The sequence below is a fragment of the Mya arenaria genome, chromosome 4 (genome assembly GCF_026914265.1).
Source record: "Mya arenaria isolate MELC-2E11 chromosome 4, ASM2691426v1".
NCBI classification, from domain to species: domain Eukaryota; kingdom Metazoa; phylum Mollusca; class Bivalvia; order Myida; family Myidae; genus Mya; species Mya arenaria.
This window is the reverse complement of record NC_069125.1, coordinates 11,782,079-11,794,851: the sequence shown is the minus strand read 5'-3', so window position 1 is coordinate 11,794,851 and position 12,773 is coordinate 11,782,079. Positions and strand designations below refer to the sequence as shown.

General features: G+C 34.8%; 1 protein-coding gene across 1 annotated transcript; it reads left to right on the top strand.

The window, feature by feature from the left end:
* The first annotated feature begins 1,153 nt into the window (after positions 1 to 1,153).
* LOC128230105 (uncharacterized) lies at positions 1,154 to 9,688 on the top strand. Its single transcript, XM_052942119.1, has 2 exons — positions 1,154 to 2,366; positions 8,748 to 9,688. The coding sequence occupies exons 1-2, from the start codon at positions 1,354 to 1,356 to the stop codon at positions 8,986 to 8,988; spliced, it is 1,254 nt and encodes a 417-aa protein (XP_052798079.1). The 5' UTR covers positions 1,154 to 1,353; the 3' UTR covers positions 8,989 to 9,688.
* Positions 9,689 to 12,773: the final 3,085 nt, after the last annotated feature.

The following is a 12,773-nucleotide window of genomic DNA, read 5'->3' as shown; positions in this document are numbered from 1 at the left end:
CTTGAAAAATCGTGCCATTCAAATTTTACAGCAGTCTCCCTACCAGTCCTTGCAATCAGACAAGAGCCTTATTCGATCAAATGTCTGCATGTTCGTGCATAGCTGTCCTCGGTTATGGGAAGGGTAAAGGTCTTGGGGATTTGTACCACTTAGGTTTATTTTGTTAACCGGGATCCTTTTCTATCTTCCGACGCTCTAATTTTTGCAAATAGTTTTAATTGCTTTTTGCGACGTCTGGGGCTTATGATTGTTGCTAGATTAACAAACTGACACGTGTACGCACAGCAGACAGACATACATCAGACGGACAGAAGACAGACATTTCGTTCATATTTCATTAACGCTTTGCCGAAGACTATGGTGACAAATGAAAAGGTTTTTGAGATCTTACATTGTTTGTTTCGCTGTCGAATTTTAAAGTAAACGCGTACAAAAATCGAAATACTTAAGTGGTAAATCAATTGTTCCACTTATATAACACTAAATGCCACCGAGTGTAAATTTACTCTCATGAAGTGGGTAACAGGTCAATCGACAGTGTATGTATCACCGTGTGAATTGTCGTTCATACGTACATATATTGTGTACCCGAATGCAAATTTGTCCATGAAGTTATAATTTGTATCTGGGGCAAACTTCGTAATAAAACGTATCAAATAATTAAATCAAGTTCAATCATTCGTTCGTATTTTGGTTCCATCAACAGCTCAGAAAGGTGTATGGTCAGCCCGGTAATCAAATCCCGGGGCACACTGCTTACAAGCGTCAGACCAGTTCATCGAGAGACCTAGGAGCGAATTACCTATGCGATAGTATGATCGATGTAGTACTTGTTCAAAAATATCTCATACGCACGCATTCATAGCATATTTGATAAAAATGTCTTATGTTATTTATTTCAACTGATCTTACCGGCCCGGTTAAAAACATTCGCATAATATCTGACCTGTGCAACTTAGTAATATGAACATTATTTTGTTCAGTTTCCCACTCTTCAATAAAAAACAACAACATGTAAAGCAATTGTATCGATTCAATTCGTCGCGTTCAGTAGATATTACCTAGGCCTATAGCTGCTGAACCTGACTGTTGGCCCGTAACAGCTTAACCGTCTCTGCGCTTAAGTATCGGAGAGGAGATGATGATGGTCTTCGGGCCCGACAGGTTCAGTGTCTCTTGCGAGTTTGTTATTTAAAAGTGACGTTTACTTGGATTTTACTTATTTATTTAATTTAATAAAGAATATAATTAAAATAAATGTCAAAATGAAATATCACGGAATATAATCGAAAACATTCATACAGTGAGAGTTTTGCTTGGTTTTAAAATGTAAATTTAATTTTATTTAAAAAAATGAACCCAGTGAAAATATGTGTGTGTCTATTTTCCCTTTTGCTGGGAACGGGTGTCATAAGCACTCGATGGCTGCAGGACACAGGCGACGAGTGGATCAACATCCGTACGCGCCTCTTGTACCCGTCTAGTTTTGTGAGCGTCCGAGTTAACGTGCACGGGGAGCGGGAGCTCCGCATCTCGCACAAGAAGGTGCTTGTTCTCGAGACGTTTCTGCCGAGCGGTAACTCGCCAGAGTTTGACATGGCCTTCAGGCAGGTGACGGACGGACGCCGGATTTTGCAGGCCGTTTTTCAGGGAGATATACTTAAAGAGTGTGATTTTACCTCTGATTCAAATATCTTACTAGATTTTGTATCAAACTTTGTAACTATGGCACCGGAGTCTAGCGATTTTGGAGATGTCTTCTCCGCGGCATGTTTAACAAATATCACAGCAAAGAATACATCAATAGCGTATATGTCGTTTAAAAGTATATTGCAATTAAAAGAACTAGCAGATCTTACAGATATAAAAACCCTTCGACGACAATGTCGCAGGTTTTTAAAACTTGCCTCTGCAACGGCAAAAAAAGAAGCAAAATCTGGGAAATTTACAGATATTTACGATGAATTACTCCAAATGATTGGCCGTAAAACTTTGAAAAATAACGACACACTTGATACACAGCTAGACGAATCTGAAAACTCAGAAACGGTAAATGGCTCGTCTTATAGTGAAACTTTTTCCCGAGACCATAATATAAAGAGGCGGTCGACGGCGCCGCTAGAACTCAAACACCGTTCCAAGCGGGGCACGTTCGATATGAGCAGCGTGCTAATTTTTCCGGGTACAAAGTGGTGCGGGAAGGGCGACCTGGCCCGCTGCTATGATGACCTGGGCCCGGACATGGAGTTAGATATGTGCTGCAGGGACCACGACTGTTGCCCCTACGTGATCCCGCCCTTTACCTCCCGGTTCAACCTCTTCAATTACCGCTTCCACTCTCTGCTCCACTGCGACTGTGATCAGAGGTAACAAACAACATATATAAAAGCATTACATTGTTTTCTCCACTCTGAACGTGTCAAAATGTATTATATTCCAAAAAAAAAACACGCAAGAAAGCCGTGTGATGCCGTGTTTCGGGTTAGAAAGGGTTTGGCAGTCACAAATAAATTTGACCAAAATCCATCGATGATGATTATGACTACAGTTTAAAATTAAATAACATTTTTTTAAATCAGATGTGTACCAATACTGCGATCTCTATGTGGAAGAGCTGTGTCTTGAATGTCACCGGAATTGAGTCGAGTAAAGACAAATTGTTACAAACTTGTTCCTAAACACGATTAATCAGCGCAACGTATTAAAACATTTCTGGATATTTCTTATAGTTGTCAAATTGTACCTTCATCTATTAAAATTAAAGAAAACTAAGATATATTTTGACAGGTTGTGGTAGGATAGGAGTATTGATCTCAAGAAATTCCTCCGTTACCCGCTACCCCTGTTGCTATCATTTACTTTCCAAGTGCTCCATTTGACATGCCGCTGCTGCAAACACCGAAATGCAATTAGTGGATGTGTCATTGATTTCATTTTTTATACAGCTGTATTGAAAATAAATAAAATCGATTTTTAATCAGGATGTGTACATCTTTTCAAAAAAATAACACAACACAACAACTATTCAAATTTGAAAATGGAATTTCATAGCCAAATACGCAGACTACATTGTAAGCATGGATACAGTCGGCAGATATGCTATATAATCGGCCTTTTCACTTATATAATTCACATTTCCATTACTGTCAAACAACCGAGTAGTTCACCATTCTAAAAAAACAAGGTGTGTTTGTATGATAAATATATAGGAATATGCTTTATTAGCTTGGTCAACATAAAGCAAGTGACAAAGATATTCCGTACAACATTAAAGGTCTGTTCATCAGTACAAAAAGAGATGTACAAATACATGTCTATGTTTATAACTATCATTGTGTATCGTAATATTCTTCTTACTTTAAACTGAATACTACTTGAACAGTTTTAGATACGGCTGTAGTAGATTTCTGCATGCCTTAAAGTACCCTGTGACCATTATAATAGCAAACACCACCTTATCCTTAATTGTGCCAGATGCGAATGTAATATTGTTCCAGTATATATCAAGTTATATACCGCGTTCAATCAAAGTACTTTATCTGAAGCTGTATGTAATAAGTTTCATTAACAAGTACGTTACAAAAATTTGATACTTTTGTAACTTGATAATTTTTATTTACAAACATTAGACACCCAACAAGCTTTGTATTCACAATTGTGTGTGAAATACATATAATCAAAAGTGGCTCCACTTGGCGTTCTTTTAACTCCGATTTTACGACAAGAGCCCTCAACACTGTCTTCCTTCCGACCAGCGCGGAACAATGGTAAAATACTTGTAAATATTTGATCACAGCATTATGTCAATAAAAAACTAAGTATGCAATAACGACCTTTTCACTCCACAAGCCACATTCCTTTAAACGGTGTGGGTGGCATAAACGACCCAAAGTTCGACATGCAATTAAAAAGACATGATAAATATTAGAGCAATATAATACGATTTCAAGATAACAAAAATACGTCAAATTTTCTGGTTCAATATCGATTTAGGGTAAAACGACCAAAAACTGTTATGTTTCATTTAGTTCACACCGCTCTTTTTTGAATTGTCACATAATAAATATGATTTCATTTTCTTGGCAAAATTTGGAAAATACAGTGAGGAAAGATTTCAATAAATTATTTAGAAATAAATAACATACATTCCTTTGGAATTTTGTAGGAACTGTTTTTACTTAATTGTTCGTATTTTGATTCTTTCTTTGATACAATGACATCAGAAATGAGCATAAGTATGTGCCATATATGCATTTCTTTACGATTGGTTATTAAGATAATGCGTTCTTATTAAAGTGCCAAATTTGTAACGAAAAGCAACACAGCAAATTAGAAAAAGTGTTAAGTAGGCAATAAAACTGAGAAAGCCAAAATAATTCTTTTGGGCTGACATATAGCCCGTATTTATTGGAAGGGTACATATTAAAACAATCAGAATGGTTCGAAAGAGAGATGCCAAATAGAGTGCAAACTTGCATGGAATTCTTTGTTATACATTACGTCTTATTAAGTCGGCAATAAAGACAATCAATATCACGGGAATTAAGACATTAAAACTTGTTTCCTTTCCTGTGCTGTTGTAATATGAGTATTAAAATAAACAATGATCAATTAACAAGAATAGGAATTGATGTTTCATTAAATGTTTATATATCGCTAGGAGCTGATTGCAGTAAATACAACAAACTTTAGATGCCAAATCATCACTTGGCTCGTGTTGTATATCCCGGTAGGTTAAACATATCTCAGGATATTAATTATGTAATAAATATAAGTAATTTTGTTTCCTATTTTTATCACTATATTATATGCCGTGAATCATCTATTGTACTTTCAGATGTTTAAATTGTTAAGTTGTTGAATCTTTGAGGGTAAAACTATATTTATTTGCGGTATTCAAAAAACAGCCACCAGCTTCTTTTTCGCTCGGATTTATCTCAAATTTCATACTTTTTGTAAAAGTAGACGGCGTGAACGTAATTCTCATGTAAGAGTCGCTTTTTTCTTTCCCATCATGTTTTACATTTCACAAACCTATTAGTTTGAAAAGAAATAAATTAACTCATTAAATGGTTTAAAAACTGACTATTAAAATCACTACACCGTTGGTTTTGTTTGATGTTTGAACCATGAAAAAAGCCAGCCGTATGTTTTGTGATTCATAAAGTTAATGTTAACTTCAAAACATATAAATAAGTTCATGATATATAGAAAAACGGTTAGCTTCATTAAGCATGCGAATAGTTCAGCATGTCAATGCGCAATTATTTCATTGTCAAAAAAGTTCACTAGATGTTAAGTGATTTTAAAAGCAGGTTTTATTCAGGCTATTGTGAGTACAGAATTCTTCTGCGGTTTTTGCAACGCTCGTTGTTACGTTCATCGTAACCAGTGACTTCAAAAAGCAAAGGATTGTTTGCGTTTATTTATTCACCCATTTTACAAAGATTACGTTTGCGATTTGGTTTCCCGCTTGCAGTGTATTTCCTACGATGCAACAAGGATCCAACATAAAACAGTTTGCTAATGTTGACCTTAACATAAGCGACTGAACTCGTGTCTGATAAAGCCAACTTAGCGTTAATTCCAAACTTCAAGTTAAATTGGGATTTTGATATTTCAATATTTACAACATTTTCTCTGTCTGTGGTTGGCGCACTAACAATTATCAATAGCTCTGAGGTCTTACAATGATAGCTTTACTTCTGACATAGGTAAACTCTTTAATAGGCGCTAGTTCATGCTATTAACCTTTGAATCTTGCACCACTCGAGCTTATTTAATGACAGTTGTTTTATAATTTGCTTAACATCGTCTGTTGCGACAATACACCAATACCATGATATTATCTTACAATATGTACGAAACTATAAAATAAATTCTTATCATTGTTTTATTAATCGTGTTTTTAAGTGATTAGCATTTACAAAATCATTTAATGAAACAAAACAAATATGCATAGCAATATGAACAAAATATATTGTTATGGAAGTACAGATGTAATTATGTTATATTATCACTGTCTAGAAAGAAGAGTAATCGCTATATGCATTCTAGATGACGCAATAAGGAAGAGTAACTATTTTGTGTCTGTTTTTCTGTACAGTTCTGCCCTAAGTTTATGTAAGCGAACAGTCGCTCACGTTAGCAAACTGTTTTGTTTCATTTCCCTGTTCCATCGTATCGCATATCGCATATCGCATACACTGCAAGCAGGGGACCAAATAGATTATTGGAATTATTTGTCAGTACACAAAAGTACTTCATAATAAATATCTCATTATAATCATTTCAATAGACATAAAATTATTCTTCACACTATGGGCACATTTCAATCTGCCTTTTCATGCAACATGCCAAAGTACAATGCCATTTTGACATCCTACTGAAAAGGGACTGGACGCTGAACGTATAAAATGTATTTTGGTTTGGCCTGATTTGTTCATTGACATCGTGAAGCATAATTTAAACACAATTTAGCTTTTCAATGCAAATCATTCAAGCTATTGGACGACCCTTGCAGTATAAAGGTTTGTCTCGACATCGTATTGTACTCCTATTTCCATTCTGAACTGTTATAATAAGGTGAACGACCTGGCCTCTTAAATCTGACACAAACTAATAAACCAAGCTTAACAACTAATTATACACCATGTGTGTCTAATAAAATTAGAAAGCAATTCAGTTATGGTATCTGGTCTGTACGTTTGAACAGAATAGCGGCGACTCAAACATGTGTTACAGAAGTACATCAATTTCTCCTAAAACACTGGTCCTTCATTATAATCTTTTGCTACAAACAGATAGCTGAATTTGTTTTATAATTATATGAACTATGAGGATGTAATCCCTTCAAACCTTGCGTACCTAGTACATGAGTCCTGCGTAACATCACTCGTGCTAAAGTGGGCTTGCCCAGTCTCATATATATTGTGATCGTCCGTTTTCAATTATTTACTTGTGAACACTAGATAGCAGTCACATTTTCTACTCAACCTTTCCAAAATAACGTCAGATGTGTGTTTTTTCATGTAAAGAGAAAGATCACCAAATATGATATTTGAAACCCGGTCAGAATGTTATGTTATTTCTGAAGATATTTTATTTCTCACCGTGCACAGGAACAAAATTGTGCTGTTCTGCCTTCAGTAACTGCGGGTTAGAAAAACTATATTCACATCGGTCGCACTTTTCTTCTACTGTCGTCACTGACTGCCTTTGAAAGATCAGTTCATATTTATCTTCATTTTCCTGTAATTGTGTGCCGCTTTCATTAAACAACAGGGGGCTATTAGGCTTATACAAATCCCATTTCCTTTAATTCGGTCTCTTCTGTCTCCGTATTTTTTTCACGAACAGTTGCCACATTGCATTTCATAGGTAATTGGTCTAATTGTTTGCTTGTTCACAGTTCTAATAGAAGGAAAACGTTTGTAATCAGATTTATTACCATGGTAACTTATCTGATGAAACGCTGGAGAACTCAAATTGGATAGTGCCTTAACATTTTGTCTTGTCCTTCTCTGTTGGTTTGCGAAAATAATAGGATATGTATCACGAATGAAATATTTGTATGAAACTACGAAGAGGTTTTTTTACGTTGAATATCTTGAGTAATTATATCTTTATACGACATTAATAAATAAACTTTACCAAAGATGTTGAGATGCGATGTTACATCATTCTGAAAGCAAACATTTTTACCAGATAATGAACTTGAATATCAGAGGTATATTGTTGTGGTGATAAACGAGATATATTAAACAAAGCTGACTAACGATCTGCCTCGGAATATTGAATTAAAATATAATAAAATGTTTTCTACGTTTGACCTTGACAAATATACAAAATGGCGTAGAATATATAGAGAAAATAATGGCATTGGTATATTGGTACAATAATAAGCATTTGGAGCTTGTACATGTGTATTTTAGTTTTAATACTTAAATATCCGTGCACGGTTAAGTTAATAAGATAACATACTTCAATATTTGCGGAAATTAATTATAATTATATCAATTGCAGTAATCAAAGCTATCAGTTACTTTATAATAATGCTTTGAATTTGAAGTGCCATTATGTACTAAAATATTGGTGTTGCAGTATAATTATTACACGAAATAAGTTCAAAAAGAACCTCAAACTCGAAAAGGATTACTTTGCAAACCCATTAAAAGTGTGGTGCATCTGCAGAGTTTATCTTCAACATATCGAGCTCAGCGGTTTTATTAAAGTGTACGAATGATCGAGGTCGAATTGTTTAACAGGATCAACAGTCTATGAGTTATCTAAGAAAAGGGCCAGAAACTGTAGCATTGACGTGTTTTGATGCTTTATTAAAATAAGGAGTAGAAAAAAGAAGAATAAGAGTAGTTGACATTGTTTGATCATTTCGTTTGGTCATTTTCGAGCAAAACGTTTTATTCAATTACTTTTACAGATGAATGCTACGAAATTCTAAGAAGCCAAACGTAATGAGTTATGTCGCACGAGGCACTGCAATGGCCAAGAAATCGTGCCGGTACCATTCTGTGACTATGTCCTGTAATATTAGAAACCATTTACGGTGATTATGCTGAAAACAAACTTGTACACAACATTACAACATGGGTGATTAGCGTGTACATGTATTTATATTAATATCTGACACTTTTTAACGAATTCTCATCTGATCTACGTAACTCAATTCTAAAACAAATTTAAATCAATCCAAAGTATGGTATATAGCTGAAATTATCTGCTTTCAGGTTCCGAGGCTGTCTACGGAGTTCCGTGTCCACGATGGCCAGCATGATCGGCAAGATTTACTTCAACATCCTTGGCAGCAAGTGTTTCCGGCTCACGGAGTCGAAAGTGTGCATGGAACGCTCCTGGTGGGGCCGCTGCCAGCGGTACGAGAACCAAACGACCGCGGCTGTCGTAAACCAGGTCTCCTTTCTTGAGGACGACAGGGGCGCTGAAACGGACAATCATAACTCTAGCACGTGAACATCAGAGATTACGGAATCAGTTCTTTGAGATTTGGTCGTTTTACTTTGTGTCGTTTGTGAAAGGATAATATATGATGCGTTTTCAATAAAACATGGATAATGACCGTATATAGACCACGAAATAGACATTGGGATGAGGTCTGTTACTTGAAGGAAAATAGTTCTAGCAATATCTAGTTTATATAAAACTGATAGTTATGTTGGGATAGCGCCTGTAACTTAAAAGACTGTAAGGGCATACTACTGAATAGAACAGTTTTCAGCATATAGTGGACGTGACGCGATCCCTTCGGTATAGAAGTAGATATTTATATTGATGTCGAGTTAGGAATGGTAAGATTTCTTCGACCAAGCTGTGCTTTGACGTAAATATTTCATTTACAAGTTCTAATAAAGAAAGCATAGTTAAAATGTTTAATACTTTTAAACATGAATCATTTCTAAATCCTTTCAATTAATTTAATAATAAGACATGAACAATTGAAATGACTTCATATGTTTTTTATAAGTTATTATTTCTTCAAGAAAAACTGTTAAACGTTTATAAAATTGCCATGTAACGTTAATCATTTATGTTATTTATTGCTGTAGTAACACGGTCAGTGTAGCTGTTCTTTTGATAAGCCTTTCTGTAACGGGTAAACATGTGTTTGTAGTTTTTGTTAATTTTCAATTGTTTAAATAAAACATACATTTTATTTTAGTTACTCTTATGGTTTTACTACGATTTAATGATGATGATGATGATGATGATGATGATGATGATTATGATGATGATGATGATGATGATGATGATACTGACTATGATGATGATGATGATGATGATGATGATGATGATGATGATGATGATGATGACGTTTTTTAGGTTAAACCGCTAATCATGGCATTTAACCTAAGTTGACTTGAGTGACTGCATCATTATTCCATTATCTTCACAGATATATAGGACAAACGATTTCCGTCTCCAAAAAAATGTCACGAATCTAATGGGAGAGAAGGGTTAAGACCTTTAACATCATGCTGAGGGCAATCAATCACCGCAGTCACCAGACCGTTCCCCGATAAAGGAGTTCTTAATATTAACAACATCGTATTCACATGATCATCTTGCTTTCAAAGAATTCGATCAATGCAATGACCATGATTGACAATTACGACGTATGCTGGAATTAATTCGATTTTTCCTCTGGATTAACTCCAGCTGCACAAAACATGAACATGTGAAAAGGATTTACAAAATGAAGTCGATCAATTTGTATTACAATTCAAAGCTACTCAGATGATGAAGTGTTAGTCGACCGACGGAAACAAAATAAAATAAGCAACAGCGAGTGAGTTGTACGGGTTGTTCAGAGTAATTTTAATCCATTCATTTATTTCCTAAACGAAAAGTAGGCCGAGGACATCGAAACCGAAAATCTAAAAGTGTAATTTGGCCGCAAATAATTTGTTGTCTCGCAAGAGTGGTAGACAAGCATATTAAATAAAAAAGGGTGGATTATTGCCGTTCTTTTCCAATACGGGCAAAATATGTTTCTTTAGTGACTTTATAAAAAAACAATTTGTTTGATATTTCTATTTCACTGAACATCGCTTCAACCCCTTAGCGTGTTGAACAAACAAATTATAGGTTGGCGTCTGTATGATAATTCAAACGTAAATATAAAAAAAGAATTGTTTTTTTGTTCGCGGAGTGTCTTGATTTGTGCATTTCAATAATCAAAACTCAGGTTCTACTACATGCCAGGTGAAAAGTCAATTCGACCTTAGAAACGAAAAAAAACGTAAGGGCATAACTTAAGGAAGCATATAAGACATTCTAGTTTTCAAGCCTTGATTTGACGAGCAGGCACTCCCGACCTGTAGCTGCTCCCCTCATAAAGAAAGCAGGCTCTTGTACGAAACATAAAACACATCTTCTAGTAATTGTCGTTAAAAAACAGGCTTCATATTCACCTCGAATACCGTTTAGCGGCTTAAGGCACTTAAAAGTCGACATGTTTTTCTGGTATATTTTTTTTCAATAATGTTTTATTAATCTATGAAAATCGCTTTATTCTATGAACCAAGAATGTATTTAGTCTATGAATTAAAGAGATGCCATGATATTAGCGTTAAATGCCGTTTAATGGTTATTGAAGGCTTTCAGACACACATGGTACTATTCTCTAATATAAGATTTTTACTGGACATTTTGGACAACCAATTATTATATCGTGTTCTGCTTCTAATGCAACATTTTTACTCTACGTTGTCTATAAAACTTAATACCAACTTATAAATATGCAAAGAGACTAATAAAACTGTATAAAACTGAATCACAATATAATTTGATAAGCCAGTTAAGGCATTTAAAAGTTGATGTTGTTTGGTAATTCCCTTTTCAATGTATTTTTATTGACCTATGAATATCTCTTTCTTCCAGGGACCAATAGTTATTTAGTCTACTGATTTTAATAATCGCCAGTATAACCGGGTTTTATGCCTTTTAACAGTGATTGCAGGCTTTTAGACAAAAATAGTCTCTAAAATAATAAATATCAGCATTTAACTGCATTTAAGACAAGCTTTTATTATATCCTACTTATAACGTAGCTTTGCTTTTCGCATTTTCATATGAAACATAATACAAAATACTTACATAATTTGTTTTTCAACAGCCATACAATGTAATATGACACATCGCGTTTCTTGTATGTATTATCTTGAAATCCGACCTAGAACGTTTTGATGTGGGTTTTTTTTGTTCATAATTTGATACTTTATTATTTCGATAAGAGGACTAAACAAACCCTTGTATGAACTTTATTTCGATCAAAATGGAATAATCTGTATCAATGCTAAATCACAATATAATATGATAAACCGCATTTCTTTTATGCGCCATCTTGTAAACCAACCGACAACGGTTTGGTGCAGAGACGATAACTTTCTTTAATAATACTTAGTAAGGAGAAGCAGGACGGTATATTGTTTACCTTGTAGGACGCTACATTTGGATAAGAACTCAATGGTGTATGCATATAAAGGTGCATCTCCATATTTGTAATTCAACCTCCTTTTTAAGCCAATGAAATTGTAGATAGGCAATCATTAAGTACTAGACTAAATCATTAAGAATTTCAACTTTCGTGGATATTAAAAGGTCCGCCTACTGCCACTCATCCTATACACTCTCCCTGATTTTGGGTTAAGAATGTATCAGCCCATAAGGTTGTATTCTTAGTCAGTCAAATGACTTCAAGTAATATCTTAATTGAAAAGGTGCACCTCTTGAATACAGGTATACGTTATTTCATAAATTAAACTGCACTTCTTTGTTATGAGATGCACTTCTTGCTCATTGATATAAATAAACCTTTTATGATAATGGGAGTGCATTTTTATCTCTTAAATATAACCGTACCTCTATATTAAGTATTTGTTTATAAATAAAACTGCACCTCGATACAAAAAGGTACTTCTTTATCTCATTAATACGACTGCACCTCTAAATATAGGCAGGAATATAGGGAGGCCTCACTTATTTAAGTATATGACTAATTGTGTCGCTCTGGTTTGGAATTCCTATCGATTAGAGGGCGGTATCACCCAGATGGTACAGTTTAATTTAATACAATGCAGTTAACAAAAGGAAAGTATTAGATTATTAATCTCAGCATTTGTATTTTGCGTTGATAGACGGGCGTGCAGGGTCAATGAATGTAGCAACTGAACGAAGCGTATCTTATATGCCTTTATTTTCATCAATTCGGGGATAGTCTATTCCGCTCATATAAAATC

Bases quoted from the DNA above. Each gene is read 5' to 3' on its own strand.
- LOC128230105 (XM_052942119.1), top strand. From the start codon at position 1,354: ATGAACCCAGTGAAAATATGTGTGTGTCTATTTTCCCTTTTGCTGGGA. The intron at 2,367-8,747 runs GTAACAAACAAC...ATCTGCTTTCAG, and splicing joins CACTGCGACTGTGATCAGAG to GTTCCGAGGCTGTCTACGGA.